The sequence below is a fragment of the Chiloscyllium plagiosum genome, chromosome 23 (genome assembly GCF_004010195.1).
Source record: "Chiloscyllium plagiosum isolate BGI_BamShark_2017 chromosome 23, ASM401019v2, whole genome shotgun sequence".
In the NCBI taxonomy this organism is placed as follows: domain Eukaryota; kingdom Metazoa; phylum Chordata; class Chondrichthyes; order Orectolobiformes; family Hemiscylliidae; genus Chiloscyllium; species Chiloscyllium plagiosum.
Window position 1 is genome coordinate 18,684,117 of NC_057732.1, and position 21,052 is coordinate 18,705,168.

General features: G+C 40.4%; 1 protein-coding gene across 18 annotated transcripts in view; it reads right to left on the reverse strand.

Annotated features, from left to right (window-relative positions):
• Positions 1–21,052, reverse strand: part of anks1b (ankyrin repeat and sterile alpha motif domain containing 1B) — an 813,858-nt gene that overhangs the window by 204,398 nt on the left and 588,408 nt on the right. For all 18 annotated transcript variants that reach the window (XM_043713629.1, XM_043713643.1, XM_043713627.1 and 15 more), the window contains one exon: positions 2,107–2,240. In XM_043713629.1, coding sequence (XP_043569564.1) covers positions 2,107–2,240 — 134 coding nt within the window. The remainder of the gene's footprint in view (positions 1–2,106; positions 2,241–21,052) is intronic.

Consider the following 21,052-nt stretch of genomic DNA (forward strand, 5'->3'; position numbering starts at 1 on the left):
TGGTCTAATTCAACGAGTCTGGTCTGGTAGATATACTAGCTGCAGTCAACACTGACAGGCTAGACATTGTTCAGAGACTGAAAGGATAGCTAGACATTAGGTTTCACTCCTTTCAGATTCTGAACTGCTCTGTCCACATGTCTATATGACATTATCACAGTGGGTGATGCTTATGGTATTTCCCAGTTTAATGCTCTCAGAATTTTTTCCAGACACATAAACAACAGAGGGCATTTGAAATCCAATAATATTTTCATCATTCTTGTGACACCACTAAAGCTCTCTGGTCCACATCCTATTCTGCATCTAATCGTGCTCATCTATCACCCCTGCCATCGTAGTCTCATCTGTCCCAAACTCTAAAATCTTTTCCAGTCACACACCTTCATATATCCTGTCGCCACACATCATCTCTGCCCAACTCTGAGAGCTCTTCATTTCTTTGACATATCTATTTCTGCACTCCACTCTCAATACTCAATTCCTGTGGCTGTGTCTTTAGCCAATCAGGGTCCGCATTCTAATTCCACCCTTAATTCCCTGCCCTCCTTTAGGTTCCTCCAAAATTCCTTTCTTGCGTTTCTTAGTTTCTGCATCTATTTTTAATCCAGTTTTGCTACAGTAAATTCATCTTTCTTCTCTATTAAAGGCGTCATGTAAATACAATTTACTCTGTGTTTGCTAACTTAATAACAAGGACATCAGTTGTGAGGAATTTTGAGATGTCTTCATAATGTCAATAACATTACATAATTAAAACCTCATTCTTTGTCAGAAGTTGCTATTACTTAAAACCTACAAGACAGAAATACATTTGGAAGCTCTCCTCCAGTGTATCAATGACAACGTGCGACAGCTTTAAAGCAGTTTGACACGCTTACACAATAAGATGCTTTGGTCATTCATAGCTACATCTTTAATATGAGGTTCCTAAAGCACATATCACCAGAGATTGTGTTTCCAGCTTGGTTTCACCATGCAGCTTATAAAACAGGACACTGTGCTCACTCCAGGCAGATGTTGGAATTGTTGAAACCTCAAATTTTGTCTATAATCTGACAACAGGGAGATGCCATTATGGCATTATGTTAATTCCCTTAGCAACGATGAAGATTCGCAAAGCTATTTAACTTAACACTTTTTCAACGAAGCAGCAATTAATCACAAGGCAAATATTGATGCCACATGGTCTTATGCAAATATAAACACTTTTGCAAGATAACTCATCGTTGACTGCACAATATTAAGTGAAAGAACAAAGCCTACACTTTTGATTGCTCAGTTTTACAGTGAGAATGATCTGGCATCTAGGTCAGAACAGACCCAAAATGTACAACAGTCTAATTCCTGACTGACAATATTGGCATTGCAAGTGCTGGATTTCATTTTTGCAGCAAAATGTATTTCTGGACTAAGATTCCTCCAAGGACCAGTTGGAAGGCCACTCCATGTAAATAGCCGCCCACTTTACAGATATGCCACTGCTTCCACTTCATCAATTTTAATAAGTCTCTGCCTGTGTTGGCTAAGATACTATTCACAATTCTGCCAACCCAAATCCCACCTTCTTTGTTGTGTTAGGCAACATATGGCACAAATTAAAACCATCTTCCTTTTCTCATTTTTAAAAATCATACATAAATATTTTGTGTGTCACATAAGAACATGGATTAATTAGAGCACAGTCCTCCTCCATTGAGAGATAGTGTTTCAAATGAGCTAGCAATGCAGGTAGGATAGTTCATGCTAGACTGTCTTTGTGTATCACGTAGATTGAACAAGGAATAAAGGAGCTGAACCAAAGACAAAGATGACATTAGTTACAAATAGCAAGGAATCAATTGGCCACCACCATTGTAGTAGACTTGGACTGAAGTTAGAGTAAAAAAGAAATCAGACTCCATTCCTCCTATTAATAAAAGAACAAAACTGAGTGATACCTGCTTCAAATGTTCAAAAATATTAGCATTACCTAAATAAACTCTGGAGCATCATAATATTAGTGCTATTTTAATCTAGTGATTTGTATTTGTGAAACATTAGATTACTATTTGCAACCTATTTATTTAGCAGCAACAATAGATAAGTCACACCAACTCAACTTACCTGAGGTCGGATAACTTTCTCAATATTTTTCAGTGCTGTATCTGGGGACGGTGGTGAGCAATCCGGGGTGGGACCTCTACTTTTCCTATGGTGATTACCCTCTGGTGCCATAACGGTTACTTGTGGGGCAACCTCTGCAATAAAATAAGTTATTTACATGCATTTGAATCAAGTCTTCACCAGCTTTATTTTTTCACATAATTTTCTCATACAAGTCGTCAAATCACATTGAAAATGATTTATTGTCAACTGTTGTCAAATGTACAGGTTACTGTCAGTAATAATTCTTAACCTTGTGAGAATTGGCTTTGCAAACTGACTCTTTCCCAGAATTAACAGATAGTTCAAAGATCATTCCAAAGTGATTTCTCTATTTAATGATTGAACACATCTTCTGGTCTATGATCCCTGAATAACCTTCAATACTATAACATTTCCTCTAGCATAGAGTCATCGAGACGTACAGCACGGAGCACATAAAGAAACATTTTTGTTAAGATTTCTCAAAAACCAAAAATTAATCTAACATTTGAATTATAAAAGAATATATTGTATGGCACATTCTGATGGCAGAGAATTCCTAGAAGGACTCAGATTCCCACATTCATTTTCCAATGTCAAACCATGAATATCATTAAGATGATACAAAGTATACAATATATAAGGGGGGGGGGGGGAATCCCTAGTAGTCACACATGCAGACGACAAGCAACATGAATTTGACTGGGACAACACTACCATTATAGGGCTTCCAGCTCGGCGAACAGAACCTCAGCAATGAGCACCCGAGCTACAAATCTTCTCACAAACTTTGATGGGGGGAAATGTTCAGGCCACCTAATTTACTTGATTACGTAGAGTCATAGAGATGTACAGCACAGAAACAGACCCTGCAGATGTTGGAAACCTGAAACAAACACAAAATGCTGGAGAAACTCTGCAGGTCTGGCAGAAATAATTAACATTTTAAGTCTGGTATGAATCTTCAGAACCAAAGATGAGTCATACTGGACTCAAAATATTAACTCTGTCTGTCTCTCCATAGATGCAGCCAGGCCTATTGAGTCTCTTCTGCACTCAATTGCTTGGCTTGTGGACACATTCTGCTCGAGTTATTTATGTCAGCCTTCTGTGCAATGTCTTTGCCAAAATACGTAAAACTTTCTCTTTCAAATATTTTATCAAATTTCCATATACACCATGCTAAGTACCAGTTGACATCAATAGTACACTGTACCAGGAGCAGCACGGAAGCTTAGTGGTTAGCACTGCTGCCTCACAACACCAAGAACCCGGTTTGACTTCAGCCTTGGGTCACTGTCTGAATGGAGTTTGCACATTCTGCCCATGTCTGCGTGGTTCCCTCTGGGTGCTCCGGTTTCATCCTACAGTCCAAAGTCTTGCAGGGTCAGTGGATTGGCCATGCCAAGTTGCCCCGTAGTGTCCAGGGATGTATAGCCGAGGTGGATTAGCCATGGGAAATGCAGGGTTAACAAGAATGCAGTTACAGTGAAATCTGTAAACTCAGGTGATCTAACAGTCAATGGGACATAATGTTGGGGTTAGAAGGGAATTGCTGACTCTAAAGGTAGCACTCCAAAGTTGAATGATGGAAAAGTTAGAATGGATTAATGATTATGTTGAGGATCAGAGGAGATTTAAGAGGCCTATCTTTCAATAGATTGGATAAAGTCTACAATGTACTTTAGTGAACATGTTTATGGAAAGAACAGTGTTGATAACCATTCCCTGCAATCTGTTCCTGCAATCTCAAAATCTTCCATTTGCCTATTTGTAGAAATGTACATGTTACTGTCAGTAATAATTCTTAACCTTGTGAGAATTTACATCAATCATTTGACAGATTATTGAATCTTTCTGACATTGAACACATTCCAATAACATGTTAAGGCAAAAAAAACCCAAGTCTTTTCATCTCTAGTTTAAAAATGGACAGTTATAAACTGACTGCTTAAGGGAAAAAAAGACTTGCATTCATCTGATAATTCTCACAATCAGATGTCACATCAAAGCACTGCATAACCAATTAAGTATTTATGAAATGTAATAGTAACCATGCTCTTGTATACAAGAGGTTGTGGAGGGGGAAATTCTGTTCATAAGGTAATAGACCATAAGAAACAGGAACACGAGTGGGCCATTCAGCCGCTTGAGCCTGCTCCACCATTCAACGGGACCATGGACCGATCTTTAATTCCCCAGATGCACTTTCCTGCATATTCCCTGTAACCTGGATTCCCCTACTGATCAAGAATCTATCTGTCTCACAATATTCACAAGGACACTGCCTCCACTGTTCTCTGTGGCAAGGAGTTCCAAAAACTCTCAACCTTCAGAGAAGAAATTCCTCCTTAACTCATTTTTAAATTCTGATACCGTTCCCTCTGGTCCTAAACTCTCCCATGAGGTGAAACATCACCTTGGAATTTATCCTGTCAAGCTCCTTAAGAATCCTATATGTTTTAATAAGATCACCTCTCATTCTTCTAAACTCCAGTCAGTAGAGTCTCAGCCTGTTGAGCCTTTGCTCATAAGACAGTCCCTCAATACCAGGGTTCATCCAAGTGAACTTTCTCTGAAGGGCCTCTGATAATATATCTTTCCTAAATAAGGGAACCAAAACTGCTTGCAGTAATCCGAATGCAGTCTTACTGCCACCTTGTACAGATCCTGTTTTCTGCAAATCAGCCAATTCTCTGTCCATGCCAATACCTACCTCCAACACCATGGATCCTATTTTAAAACTTAGCCTTTTGTGAAGTAACTTGTCAAATACCTTCTGGAAGTCCAAATACAACACATCTACTGGTTTTCCTCCAAACACTCTGGTTGAGATTTCCATGAAAAACTCATGAAGCCATGCTGACTCTACTTGATTAGATTATGCTTCTCTAAATGTACTATTATTACTTCCTTAATAGTTGATTCCATCATTTTCCAACAATAAATGTTAGCCTAATCGGCCTATAGCAATCCACTTTTGATCTCCCTCCTTTTTCGAATAGGGCTGTCACATTGGCAGTTCTCCAATTCTCTGGTATTTCTTCAGAATCCAAGGATTTTTGGAAAATAAAAACCGATGCATCAACTATTTTTGTAGCCACCTCTTTTAGAATCCGAGGAGGCAAACTATCAGAACCAGGGGACTTAACTACCTTTAGCCCATCAGTTTGTCTGATGCTATTTCTTTAGTGATGGGCATGCTACAAAATTCTTCCCATCTTCCTTAATTTTAATAAAATATTCAAAGTATCTTCTGCTGTGAAGATTGGTGCAAAATATCTGTTTAATTCCTCTGCCATTTTCTTGTTCCCCAGAACAATCTCTCCAGATTCATGTTCTAAGTGGCCTATGTTCATTTAGAGATCTCTCTTCCATTTTATATACTTAAAAAGGCTAATTTTGTCAGTTTTTATATTCTTCATAGTTGGCCCTCATAGTCATGGAATATATTATCCAAACAAGGGAAGATCGAGTTTTAGCTTAATATATTATCGGAAACCTTTGATAACGCAGCAATCTGTCAGTGCCACACCAAAGTGTCTACACTGATTTTGTGCTCATGTCTCCAGCGGTGGAGCTTGAATTAACTAACTTGTGATTTGAGGTGAGTGTGTTACCGACAACATGAAGAAACCCCAGGATAAAAATAAATAAATAAATAGGTAAGCTTTCATTCCAAGTCAAGGGAAAAATCACACAATACTCTTGTGCTGTGCCACCAGTTGAGGAACAGGATAGAGTTTTCACCAATCTTCATGCACCAGTGAAACAATCTTTGATGTTGTTTGTTGTCTTCAACATACACACCCTTCCTTTATCCATTATTTTTCAGCATTCCAATGGTTAGAGAGTCATCTGAGCAACTGGAGTTGGATCGGGACCTCCTGGAATTCCATGGGAATTGCCCTGAAATCTCCTTATACCTAGAGTCATCCAAAAAAACCCTAAGTGCATAATCTGGAATGCCGTGCTTCAGTTTTGTTAATCGTTATCTAAACATACTCCAAACTGCCCCTCAGGTAACCCCTTACACCTGAGGGTCCTGATAACCACTGCCACACCCCTCGAACACCTGTCCAGAGTCCAAAAGACCATAAGACATAGGAGTGGAAGTAAGGCCATTTGGCCCATTGGGTCCACTCCATCAGTTAATCATGGCTGATGGGCATTTCAACGCCACTTACCCGCAATCTCCACACAGCCCTTAATTCCTTGCGAGATCAAGAATTTATCAAGCTCTGCCTTGAAGACATTTAATGTCCCAGCCTCCACTGCGCTCCGTGGCAATTAATTCCATTGGCCCACCACTCTCTGGCTGAAGAAATGTCTCCTCATTTCCATTCTAAATTGACCACCTCTAATTTTAAGGCTGTGCCCACAGTCCCTTGCCAACCCAACATGATTATACCCCCTTATCCCCTCCAGACCCGATGCCATTGACTAAACGTCCCATTGGCCCCAACAACCATCACCCCCACCCAGCACTGCCATCTTGAAACCCCCAACCAATAACTTCCTCACTGCCACACACCCCCTCCCTGCTTTGTCACCACCAGATCCAACATCTCTTCCTACCCGCTGGCCCTGCGAACAACCTTGCTAACAAATCCCGACACTTTCCCCTGCCTGCCAACTCTTGCACAACATCCGCCACCACCTCACACTCTGCCCCCAACAATCCTGCCCCACACTCTGTTTCCAGCCCCGACACTCTCACCTGACCGACCCAAAGCACTCTGTTGCTTACCTGGCACCCTACATACCTGGCACTTGAAATCTCTTACTTATCCTTTCAAAGCACCTATCAAATTGCCTTGCTGGACATGTAATATACTGTACCACAGCACATTGATTATTGCTAAAACGGATATGGCTTGACTCTGACTCCCTGCACCCTGACTATCTTGCATTAAGGGGGGGTGAGGGACACGATTATGTTGGTCTCTGATCCAGAGCAGCCATTAGAATTCCTGGCCCTAAGTGAAAAGTTCAGTATTAATGTTTGAAAATATGAGCAAAGTGGCAATCTGATTGTGATTGCCACTTTTCAGTCTACCTGGGCTATTACTTCCGCTTAGTTCACAATGCTTACTGAGTAACCAGTGTGACAAAAAAAATGCTATCATACATGAGAGTATGTGACCTGAACACTTTTGAGTTAGGTCAACACCATTAATCACCATGGAGACAAGCATTTCTCTTATTGCCTAGCCCTGTCAAGACTCATCGCCCTCTCCTAAGGCTCAAGAGAATGCATTTTGTAACTCTATCCATAAAAGTATAAAATTCACCCACGCTCAAACACAATTTTGTCTTTATTCCACTGGATTGAAATATCATTTGATATTTTTAATTTATTGTCTGTCAATAAAGAAAACAGGCTCAGAATATAAAATTAGAATTGTGATCAGAAGAAGTTGCCTTTTGAATTATAGACCAACAACAACTTCAATTATTACTGGCAATCCATTTTTAAATGTATTTTGGAATAATGGCTATATCATCTGTAGATTGCATATTGCCATGGCTCAAGTTCGTTGGGCCAAAGTTTCAGCCAATTTGGAGATAACAAGGGAACTGTGGGATTAATTTTACACTTAAAACTTATATTTTGCAACAATTCTCCACTTACTGCACTTGCTGGAGTAATAACCTCGCTGTGCTAATGCGACTCTGATTGCTGTCGCCCTGGTTACAAGTCCAGTGAATTGCTGTAGAGATTATTTTGCTTTCCTAGTCTATCTTTACTCAAATAAATTCAGCTCCATCTACAACTCATCATTGCCACCATTGGAAATTCTCCTTGTGACTTAAAAAATGGAACAGTAGTTAATACCGGCAGCAGTGTTTTTATGCATTCATGTGATGTGGGCATCACTATCTGGGCTAGTATGTATATCCCTAGTTGCCCTCGCGAAGAGGTTGGGGAGCTGCCTTCATGAACCACTATAGTTTGGTTGGTGGGGTTGAACCTACAGTACTGTCCGAAAGGGAGTTCCAGGATTTTGACACAGCAACACCGAGGAAATTGGTTTTCCCAGTCAGGCTGGCAAATGGTTTGGAAATGAACTTGCACATGACAGTGTTCCCACGGATATGCTGCCCTGGTTCTCCTAGATCGTAATGGCCCTGGGTTTAGAAGGTGCTGTCTAAGGAGACTACATTTGGTTATTGATCGACTAGACTGAGACATCTCTCCCAAGTTTGGCACTTGATCCCAGTTGTTGTTAAGGAGGACTTTGCAGCATCAACAGGGCTGAGTTTCTTGCTGTTATTTTTGTTGCTACCATCAATCTTGGTTGGCCCATCTAGTTTCAATCCTTATTTGAGAATTGTCAACAGCTGATGCAAGGGAGTGGCAGTTAAGAGTCAAACATATTGCTGTGGGTCTGGAGTCACATACAGGCCAGATCAGGTACGAACAACAGTTTCCTTCCCTAAAGGACATTGGTGAAACCAGATCGATTTTTATAACAATTTACAATGGTCTTAATGGTATTCTTTCAGAATTTAATAAATTAAAATCCCACCATCTGCAGTGGTGGTATTCGAACCCCAGTTCCCAGAACATTACCGAGGTTTCTGGATTACGAGCCCAGCAACAATGCCATCACTATTTTCAAGCTATTGCTTATGGATTTTTAAAAAAATTAACAGAGGCCTTTTGCTTTCAATGCAGCTTCCCAGCTGCTCCAAGCATAACATCTTCCTTTGCACAAGAACTATTTCTAACAAAGTGACTGACTGAAGATAGCATTACCCAAATCAAATCCCATGCATTCCTATCATATTTATTTCCATTCTCATTCTCCATTTGTCATTGATGCCAATATCTCCACAAATGGAAATAACACAACAGATGTTCGTGCTAAAGGATGGAAAATGCCAAATGGAAAACTGGGACTTTCACTTGTGATGCAAACATTACCAACAGACACCGGTTTAGACCAGAAACTGATTTGTAGCTTAGTAGAATGCATCCACTTAGCAATTTGTTATTTTTTTCTCCCCCAATGTACAATGCTTTGCAGTAGATATGTATTCATTACCAATTTTCTAAGGTGCCATTGATTGTCCATTTCTACTTATTTATTTTTAAGGTGCAATGCTAACGTTTCATTTTCTGCAAAAATGTGGTTGCCTGACAAGAAAGCAAATTTTAAACTACAAATGTTACACTGATTCAGCAAAAAGAATGGCTGATTGCACTACGTCAGTTCAATTCAGGATTATCTAATTAATTACAGGCCTGATGCTTCTTCTTCACAGTCAGGTAATATCTTTCCCCTTTTTTAGATTAGATTACATTACAGTGTGGAAACAGGCCATTCGGCCCAACAAATCCACAACGACCCGCCGAAGCGCAACCCACCAAGACCCCTACATTTACCCCTTATCTAACACTACCGGAAATTTAGTATGGCCAATTCACCTGACCTGCACATTTTTGGACTGTGGGAGGAAACCAGAGCACCCGGAGGAAACCCACGCAGACACGGGGAGAACGTGCAAACTCCACACAGTCAGTCGCCTGAGGCGGGAATTGAATCCGGGTCTCTGGTGCTGTGAGGCAGCAGTGCTAACCACTGTGCCACCATGCCGCCCTTCAAGAATTTTGTTCCAATTTCTATGGAATGTTATGATTGAATCTGTACCTATGACCCATTTCAGAGAGTATAGTGGTCATGGATTTCTGAGATGCCAGTTCAGCATCTTTGGTGAATTTCTGCAATGCATCTTCAAGATAGCACACCCTGCTGCTACTGAGTGTCAGTGGTGGAAGGAGTAGATGTGGTGTCAATCAAGTGGGGTGATTTGTCCTGGATGGTGTCAGGCTTCTTGAATATTGTTGGAGTTGTATCCTTCTAGGCAAGTGAGAAGTATCCAATTGCACTCCTCACTTTGCCTTGTAGATAATGGACAGGCTTTAAGGAGTCAGGAAGTCGGTTCCATTTGTCCCTCCACTGCTGAAAATGGTACTCAGCATTTCTTCTATCAGAGTCCCAAGTAACTTTTAACAGCCCCATCAAATCTCAATTTAATCTTGGGATAAAAAGTCCAAAACAGTGTGAATCCTGGAAATCTGAAGTTACTGAAAATGCTGGAAAAGCTCAGCAAGTCAATAGCAGCTGCTAGACCTGCTGGCTTTCCCCAGCACTTCCAGTTTTTGCTCATTCAACATTCCCTGCTATAAGGAGAAAACACTCAACTTCCCATGGATATCCACTGAACTCATCCCTGGCAGTATTCTAAAACAATCCTTTCTCCACACTCTCCAATGCCTCATTATATTTCCAAAAAGAGTGGTGCCCAGAACTGCACACAATACTTCATTTAAGGCCTAACCCAAACTCAAATAAAGATAATAGAATTTTTAAAAATTTTATTGACAAAGAAACCATGAAAGCAGACTTTCAGCCAGTTTTGAGAAGGTATCCTTTGCCATTATCGAACAGAATTACTTGAAAACAAAATACCCAGAAAATACAGTTGATCAGCATGTTACTGATCCACTTGTAATATATCAACATAACAAGCTTAACTTATGGAAATGAGGCATGCGACCTATGTACGAGTCTGACAGCTGCAGACAATAAAACTTGGAAATACGTGAAAACGGTAGTAGCAGTGACTTAGGCACATCCCACCTTACAGCACTGTCTAAGGACAGGAGTGCTGTGTGACCTGGTGTTTCAATGATAGATGCAGGAACGTGCAATGAAGCTGCAGCCGTGCCACCTATGTGCCCCAGAAAACATTGCTTGTGGTGCTCTCCCACTCTGTACACAGTGGAGGGCAACTCTGGATTGCCAACACTTGACCAGGTCCAACGTTTGCATCAGGAATATCCCGGCAGTGGAGAGTTACCACCTATAGTGACTGGGAGAATTGGGTGAGTGAAGTACAGTGATAATGACCCAGGGTTGGAACATAAGAGGAACATTTGAGGATTCTGGGTCTATACTCGATGAAGTTTAGAAGGATGAAGAGGGATCTAATTGAAACTTACAGAATACTGAATGGCCTGGACAGAGTGGATGTTGAGAAGATGTTTACCCTGTAGGACAGACGAGGTTACACTGAGAGCACCGCCTGACAGTAAAGGGAAGACCTTTTAGAACAGAGATAAGGAGAAATCTCTTCAGCCAGAGAGTGGTGAATCTATAGGATTCACTGCCACAGAAAGCTGTGGATGCAAGGTCACTGAGTATGTTTAAGATGGAGATAGATAAGGTTCTTGATGGTCAAGGAGATCAAAAGGTTATGGGGAGAAAGCGGGAGAATGGGGTTGAGAAAGTTATCAGCTATGACTGAATGGCGGAGAAGACATGAAGGGCTGAATGGCCTAACTTCTGCTATATATCTTTTGGTTTTATGATCTAATAGCATGAGAAAAATCACGAGGTCTCACACAGGGGAACCCTCTGTACAAATTCACCCAATTGACAGTCAATGTCTGGTAAGTTTGAGCCATTGTTAATGAGACTGAGGAAGACCCAGATGGTAAGTTGTAATCTTTTATAACCTGGTCTCCCACTAAGCCCATATCACATCATAGACAATGATGCTTAAAGCACACCTTAACATTAACCCTTTCATCACATACACACCATCTTCATCACCTCCCAGCAATTTCCCATTATTTATTTCCATACATTTGTGCATACAGTAACTGCTTCATCTCACTCTCCAAGTCTCCAATTTTCCAACCAGGCAATGTGCACATTTTATTATTCTCCCTGAACATGTTCTCCTTAGAATTGAAAGAATGGCAGATCTTTGGGTTGAAGATTTTTGACTTAGATTCTGTTCCTGACAATGTGAATTCCAAAAGTGCCTGCAAGCTGGAGGACTATATACCTCTTGGATTTTCTTTATAGTGGATGTGTTTCCTGCTGAAATAGACAATGCTCCATTACAGTAACAGGACAACATTTAATCTCATGCATTTCCTTCATTACCAACAGCTGCCTGGAAAAATACTTTGTATTTTTGCAGTATCCTAAATCACTGGATCAGGCAAATTCTTGCAGTGGTCTCTATGATTGCTGAACAAGTAATATCTTCTTGATCATGTCCTGAATCTTTGGACATTGGTTGTCCCCTTCTTAGGTTTCTGTGGGCTTTATGCATCACATCTTTAATCTGTCTCAACAGATTGTTACTCTGCTGGTAAAACTGTGCATTAGACTCTTCATTCAAATTGTTGCAAACACAAGTATTGTAGATTTTCATTCAAACATGAGGAAATCAAGATTATCACTTCTAGGATTTCTTCTTGCTTGGCATGATCTCTGTCACTAATACTGATGATTCTTCCTGGGGAGATGAGGAAATGAACTTCTCTAATTATTCTTGTCTTCAGAATCACCTTAATGTTCTGAAATCAGTCTTAAATCCATCTTTACTATTTTCTCATCAAGCTGTGCTGTATTTTGAATTACATCACTTAAAGCTTCATTAATGAACTCAAGTGTGATATAATGCTCATTGGCTAGCTCATTCCATGTATATGGTTGCAAACCTTGCTGATTCCTGACAAGCTGAACTCATTTCAGCATTGAATTGCTTTGGAAATGATTTCTGCCAATCTAATACAGTTGCAGTCACTTAATGAAATAAATTCCTTATGTTAACATAGCTAATCTGAATGGATTTGATCTTCTGTTGGGGCTCTTGATTAGATTAGATTCCCTACAGTGTGGAAACAGGCCCTTCAGCCCAACTTGCCCACACCCGACCCTCCAAAGAGTAACCCACCCAGACCCACCTCCCTACCCTATATTTACCCCTTAATATAAATTGCATCATATCACGATGGTGCAATTTAGCATGGCCAATTCACCTAACCTGCACACCTTTGGATTGTGGGAAGAAACCTGAGCGCCCGAAGGAAACCCACGCAGACTCAGGGAGAATGTGCAAACTGCACACAGACAGTGTGGGAATCGAACCTGGGTCCCTGGCACTGTGCAGTGCTAACCGCTGAGCCACTGTGCCACCCCACTTCTGCCACAAGTCTGGGGATTCATGTCAATTATTGTTTGACTGGTTGTTCCATGACCAGCTATTTCACAATCAAATATTCCTTGACCTCTTATTTCATGACTGCCTTTGCAACATTCCCAGGTTTGTGTATTGTCATAAAGTGCATATGTAGCCTTAGACATCCCTCACTCTATCCACGCTTCACAAAGCCTGCTCACTACGCTCAAAAAAGTTGGACATATTTCCCTTACTTTTTGCTTCCTCAGTCTGTAAATCTGCTTTGTAGTTTCCCCTTGCTCACCAGGCAGTTCAACTAGACTTTCAGGGTCTCTGATGTCCATTTGCTATTCAGTTGAACGTTAACTCTGGGCTCCTCCTACAAATCACCAGCATTTGATCCCATCAATAACTGCCTTGGAAAGACAGTTCTCTGCTCCAAACTCTTTCCTGCTGCTGCACATATCTGAATATTTCTACTGCAGATTCTGCCTTGTTGAATCTTGCCATGAGATGTTCAGTCAGGTTCCTGAATGGTCAGCTCTTCCCATTGCTGACTGCATGCACAATCGGTCTTCTTAAAGGTGCGACAGCAGAAATCTTCAGACCTCCATGGCTGTCAAGATGCTGTACAAGGCAGCCATACCACTTGCCACCATATCATTAAATGAATCCTCACAATTAATCATAACGTTATCTCATAAATTCGCTGCCACCATCCTCTTTCCTGGGAGGGATCTGCAGGAATCACTTGGTATATTATGGTAGAGGCAGTATAACAAAAAGAGGCTCCTGTCTTAAACAAAATGTAATCTATTGTACGTCAGCAACAATATACAAGACACGTGGATGTTTTAAGGTATTGTTACGCGGCTGTGAGTAAGACCCAGATGGTGGGGTCTCACTTCCTTGCACCAAAACTACATAACATCATTGTAGTGGGTGATGCTTAAGGCACTCCTCGACATCAACCCTTTCACACCCTTATACCCTTAAATAGAAGCAGCAAACCACTCTGATCACAGGAATGGATGAGAAACAGGAACCTAGTATGGCTGAAGAATGTTTGTAAGTGAGTGGATGAAGGCATGGATCAAGTAAAAAGATAAATCCTAAGTAGAGTTTAGTGGCTTAGTGGTCAGCACTGCTGCCTCACAAAGCCAGGGACCTGTGTTCGATTCCACCCTTGGGGGACTGTCTGTGTGGAGTTTGCACATTCTCCCCATATCTCCAGGGGATTCTTCTGGGTGCTCCAGATTCCTCCCTCAGTCCAAAGATGTGCAGGTTAAGTGCATTGGCCATGGCAAATTGCCTATAGTGTCCAGGGACATGCAGGTTAGGTGGATTAGCCATGGGAAATGCAGGTTTATAGGATAGGGGGATGGAGTTTGGTGTGATGCTCTTCAGAGGGTCAGTGTCGACTCAATGGGCCAAATGATCTGCCTCCACATTGTGAGGATTCTATGATTCTGCTTATCACCCATTTTCAAATGGATAACATTTCCAATCATATGAACATTTGAATTAAATAATTTTCTTTGATGACTTACAATTATTTTGTCTGCATTATCATGGGCTTGTTAATGGCTCTGATAATGAATGGCACTACATATAATCCATTACAATATTTGATCTAAATGTCCATCTCAAGCCAAATGTCAATTGGAGTACATTTTAGTACAGTTATGTACATTGGATGTATTGATCCCTGCTGTTTAACAAGCTCTGGTACAAAAAGAGGGGATATGCTATCAAAAAAAGCAGTGTTCCCTTTAAATTTGTAATGCAGTGGAAACTGCTTACAGTGCTGTAGGAACATGCAATGTAAAAGAAAGAAATAATTATGGCACAATCTTTTTATAGCAGCACAAGTTTCCCTAAGGTAAGGTCCATTTTATGGAATGACAATCGCATTATAGCGCAGCCCATCTGTTTGTCAGTTTTTTGGCTGGCAAATGGAAAATAACAATAAACAGAAGACATGGATAGGGGATTTGCTGCTTACAATATTTATCTAATGGACTGATCTTGTCTTATCCAACAGGAATGATTTCATATCAGCTCTTTGCGAAAGCATCGCATTTAAAGGGATTCTAGAATGCTTTCAATTTATAACATGGATTCAATAAATTTTAAAGCAATTAATAGAATACTGGGTGACTAACATCATATTATACAGTAATACCTTTTGTTGTATGCTACGACTTAAAGATATACTGTTTGATTAATTCCTCAGTGTTACGCAAAACCTCTCTGCAAGATCAGATCAGGGACCTTTCCTGATATTGATGGGTCAGTCCAGTACTTTCTCATTTCGTGGTGGCATTCCTGAAAATCACAACTTCAACTGAAGTAACTAAGAGTAAGTAGTTTGGTTGTGTAGGATCTTAAAATACAGGTATTAAGACATTGTACCCTCTCAGTTGAAATATTTCATATGGTTAAATCCTTACATTGTCAAATGTGATACATGTTAAAATAAAATAATGGTAACACAGAGAGAAAGATATAGCTTGCTATTTATAGTCACTCCTGCTCATGAACAATCCTGCTTCCTGAAGTTTATTCTTGCTAATCTTCCTGGTTCTGCAGACAATTTTCACTTCCCAAGCCTCCAAGTTTTGATGTCTGCCCCCAGTCATGACATCCATTCTCCCCTCCCAGCCCCTTATCCTGGACTTGGGTTCTGTTAAGATGGTATGCAAGTGCAAATCGCAACGGTTGAGGTGCTGAGGTTTTGGCAATCATATTTGTTTTAATAAATGTTCCTGTGCACCACATTCCCCTCTTGATCTTGGGAGATGAGCAGCAACTTTTGAAAAACATTTTTCAAAAAGAAACATGGAATATAAAAGCCTCAATGCATCTGAGCTATCAGGATTCACAGTTTCACAACTTTGGAACAATGGCTTCAGATTGAAGCAGGATTTATGCATGAGAATTTGAGTCCAGGAGAAAGAAGCAATGCATGGTTCTGGGACAGACAAGAGGCTGCAACTCAAGTAGTCATGAGTGAGGAGAAACAACCATTTGGAGGTCAAGGTGGCAGAAAAAGAGCAAGTCGGAGATTGTGGACAAGGGTATGTGCCAACTGGGTTGCACAAGAAATGACATTAAAATGAATCTCACTAAACTCAATGAGATTACAGGTTCATTAATTTATTAATGTTAAAATGAAACAACATTAATCAGGACAACTTTAAGGAAGGACTTACTGCACCTCAGTATCTAATGCATTCATCCACTTGATTTTGGAAGTGATCTGCACATTTGTGTCAATTGAAAATTGGAGAAAGTGAGGACTGCAGATGTTGGAGATCAGAGTCGAAGAGTGTGGTGCTGGAAAAGCACAACAGGTCTGGCAGCATCTGAGGAGTAGAAGAGTCGATGTTTCGAGCATAAGCTCTTCATCAGTAAAGATCAAGGGCTTATGCTCAAAACATCGACTCTCCTGCTCCTCGGATGCTGCCTGACCATCTGTGCTTTTCCAGCACCACACTCTTTGACTCAATTGAAACGTAGCTTGGGTGGAAGATTTCCCTGCTCAATAAAAAGGTTATGGGATCAAGTCTCACTCCAGGACTTGAGCACAAAAGTCAAAGCTGCCATTTCAGTGCAGTACTTCAGAGTGCTACACTGTTCAAGATGCTATTTATCGAGGAGTCTTTAAGCTAAGGTCTCATCTGCATTCTCAGATGGATGTGAAAGATTCAAAACACTATTAGAGTTATAGAGTTGAGGAGTATCAGGAGGTTCTCTCTGTTATCTGTTCAAAATTCACTCTTCCATCTACATCACAAAAACAGATCATCTAGTCATTTCACACTGCTAGTTGTGAGAGTTGTTGTGCAAAAACTAGGTGGTTTTCTTACATTACATTGGTGACTATACTAGAAAACTGGACTAAAATGCTCTGAATATCCAAGGCACGACTGAAATAACTTACTTTTTCTCTTTTATTAGTTTATCCTTGAATCATGGAATGTGGAAATCAGTTTTACGAGTTAGCAGAACATATGCCTCCAGGGCAATCATTTCAAGAACAATGCAGCATTTCCTTGATCACTTTGTTCACGTAATTCCTCGGCCAACTAAAACAAATATTATTCATTTAATGTTCAGAGCTTGTCCTGCAAAAAATCAACTATCACATTTGCTTATATAAGAACAATGACTGACCATCAAAACTAACATTGGTTCAGAAGCACTTTGCAACGTTCTGAGACATAATGATCAGCACGTCCATTTTTATTTCTTAAAACCTTCTGAACCAAAGTCAAATCACTCTTAAGTGGCAAGATGGCTCTTCTGTTGTTCCTGCAGATAGAATTCTGGGTGAGGCCAAATGAAATCAGTTTAACATTCTGGAAAAAATGTGAAATAATTTGGAGTTGTAGTTAATGTCCTTATATCTGACGAAGCATGATGTTGTTGTCAGAGTATCAATGTCCTGGACTTCAATTTTTGGGCACTGATGCCAGTTTATCTGCTTTCGATGCTCTCTCAGAAAATTGCAGTCACTCACTTTCTGACATTGATTGAAATCATCTTGCTACGGGAATATTTCTCGCAGCTATTTCATTTTTACAGAAGTCAATGCCTGTGGAGTACTCGTGCTTTCAGATCGAGACCCCAGTGTGTGGAGTGTTTAATCTCCAGGCTCGACATTCCTGACCTCAACCACATGCTTTGAGAACCAAACAAGAGTTGGCTATACATCACCTCGCAAAGTGAAGGGCAAGTATAACAGAGATCATTATGCTCTCTTCCTTGTGGATACAAAAAACTGGGTCATTTTTGAATAGAATTGATAGAGCCCTGGGTATAGGTTACCTGTTTATGTTGCTTTTTTTCACAGGAGGTATCAAAGTAGCACCATTCCCCATCACTGCATCCTTCAGAAGTGGCAGGCGATAGCCTACTGGCATTATCACTAAACTATTAATCAGAGACCTAGGTAATGTCCAGGGTTTGAATCTTTGCAATTAGATTAGATTAGATTACTTTACAGATTAGATTACTTTACAGTGTGGAAACAGCCCCTTCGGCCCAACAAGTCCACACCGCCCCACCGAAGCACAAACCACCCATACCCCTACATTTACCCCTTACCCAACACTATGGGCAATTTAGCATGGCCAATTCACCTGACCTGCACATCTTTGGACTGTGGGAGGAAACCAGAGCACCCGGAGGAAACCCACGCAGACACGGGGAGAATGTGCAAACTCCTGCCATGACAGATGATATAATTCAAACAATATTGAAAACATCTGAAATTAAGAATCTAATGACAACTGTGAATCTGTTGCTGGTTGTTGGAAAAACCCATCTGGTTCACTATTGTTATTTAGTGAAGGAAACTGCTTTCCTTACCTAGTCTAGCCTACGTGTGACTCCAGACCCCCAGCAATATTTTTGACTCTTAAACTGCCTCTGGGCAATTATGGATGGACAATAAATGCTGGCCCAATCAGAGACACCCACATCCCATGAGCAAATAAAAATAATGCCTGGTGGTTGTTAGTTCTCCATGCCCAAGTCAATAGAAATCAAGCTGTTTCTGTCAGGAAAGCAACAGAATTCAAGGGTTATCCCAAGATGCCACTTCCCGGGTTGCAGGAGATTTGAAGGGTTTTTTTTCGGATGATTCTATCCAATCAAGTTGCTTCAGTGAAAGTATCACCTAAAATACATATGCTTATAATCTGGCTAGAAATGGACAAATATCACAACATCATCATGATAATAAATTGAGTGATGAGGCTAGAAAGTAAGCTGAACAGAGAATATTATGTCTTTCATGAAGATTATTTCAGTAAAAGCCCCTGTGCACTAAATAACAGAGAATTGTCCACATAATCACATCATCATTAAAATGATTAAGAATATAAATTCCACCCAAAAAACACAAGAAAGTTGAAAGAAGTGCTGAGTTAGAGACTGATGGATTTGATTGTGTCATGGCAAATTGTGGTTAAAGGGCATGAATCTGTCACTTCTTCAGGCAAAATGTATAAAGCTTGAGATGGTTAATTATGATCTAACAGGAGCAGTCAATCACCTTGAACTAATAAATGGCCACTTATACAGACTACATCTGAAGGGAAGAGAGGGATTAGGGAGTGTGTAATATCAGTTTTGGGAAAAGTGAAATGAAACACTGCATTGCACAGATAGGAATGCAGTTAACAGTATTAGTAACAAAGGAGGGAATGCAGAAAAATTAACCTGACTGTTTTGAAGGTCAAATGAGACAATGTACTCAGGGAAAGACTCCAGAAGACGGTGTCCAACCAAAACAAGAGAGAATTCAGGGACACTAGGAAATATACCTTTACAGCAGGCAGACAAGAGGAGGGCGGAAACTTACCGAGAAATTGAGGTTGCTAGAAGCCAGGGTATAACGGAAGCCTCAGTACCCTCCAAAACAGAAATGTTAATGGTGAAGGTGGCAACTCTCCAAGTAGAAAGATGTCAAAAGATTACATTCATTCCATGGAGTGAACAAGCCTCTATTTTCTGCATTACAGGGTCTTGTCTTTAAGGTTGTATTAAAAAGACATTAAATAATTGGGAGAAGTAATAAAACATTCATCTTACAAAAATAGTTCATTTGAATTTCGGAATCATTGTTCCTCTGGGTGTGAACCAGAATTCAATCGACTTTGGAGTGAATCCTACAAAGTGGACAATCTATACAGAAACAAATTGCCTCCCTCATTGATTGGTATTCTGACAACAATTCATGCTCTTTATAGGCAGGGGATGCAAAAATCAATGGCTCAGATTTTAACTCCAGTACAGATTTCTGTAGTTGTGCAGTATACTGAGATTAAAAATTCATCTCCAGCTCAAGAAATATACTCTGAGCTATTTTAACACCTGAGCGTCATTTCTATCCCATGAGATGATTTTCCATTTATTCCTGGCAGGTAAGTGCTTGTCCATTTACAGAAGGACGACAGAGGTGAACTGTTTCTGAACTGCCTTCCAGAATTTTTGAGCTCTGAGGTTGAGCTCCTTGTTGATTAGTGGGATAATTGCACCAATACTTAGAAGGTAGCTTCTGAGCATTTGCAAAAAGTGGCAATGTCATCTTGATGTTTAGTCACATAGGACTAACATCAGATGGAGGAAGGTACCAGCTAATTACTGCTCTACCATGTTAATCTATAAAGTCATGGGCAATGAATGTGAACAGTGGCACTATCCTTGAATTCAGCTCTCGTATGTCTCAAGCTCCCAGAAGCTCCTATTGACATTTCTACATCTCTGCCAGGACTGGAAAGGTCTAGGCTTTCCCTGTGAGGCCCAAAGAAGTAAAACTGAATGAAAAAAACATTGTTTTTTTTTGTCTTTTCCTGCCAGCATCTCTACAACATTGAATCGGCCTGCTGGAAACTCATTTCAGTGCCTTGGTCAGAAATCTAGGCCTGCTGGATGTACAGACAAAAGCAAGTGAAATTTGGAACCGGATATCTCTCAGATGCTTCACAATGGGTAGGTAAACTCAGAAACTAAGCTGCACGCCCACATCTGTCAGATCACTGAGTGAAAATTGCTACCAAAGGTTTCAGGCGGATTGCAATTCATTTGGCATAAATGCAGTAAAAAGGAAAGCAAAATTTCCAAAGCTCAGTGATTGGATACTGAAACTTACTTTTCGACACTTTAAACGTACACAAAGAATTATGATCCTGCTACTTCTTTGCAAACATTAAAATGTAACGGTTTGATCTACTATTTGGATACGTTGACGTTCGAGCTAGACTGGGACTCTGCTTTTCTTTTGATCTACAGAGTGAGAATTGGTCAGGAGGAGAGATAGAGGCAAAGATAACTTTTAAAATAAGATGATGTGTACAATTTAAATGCTTTAGGTAAAAATGTCTCATGGGATGGCCATAAACTATCAATTTGCTGATTCTAAGGA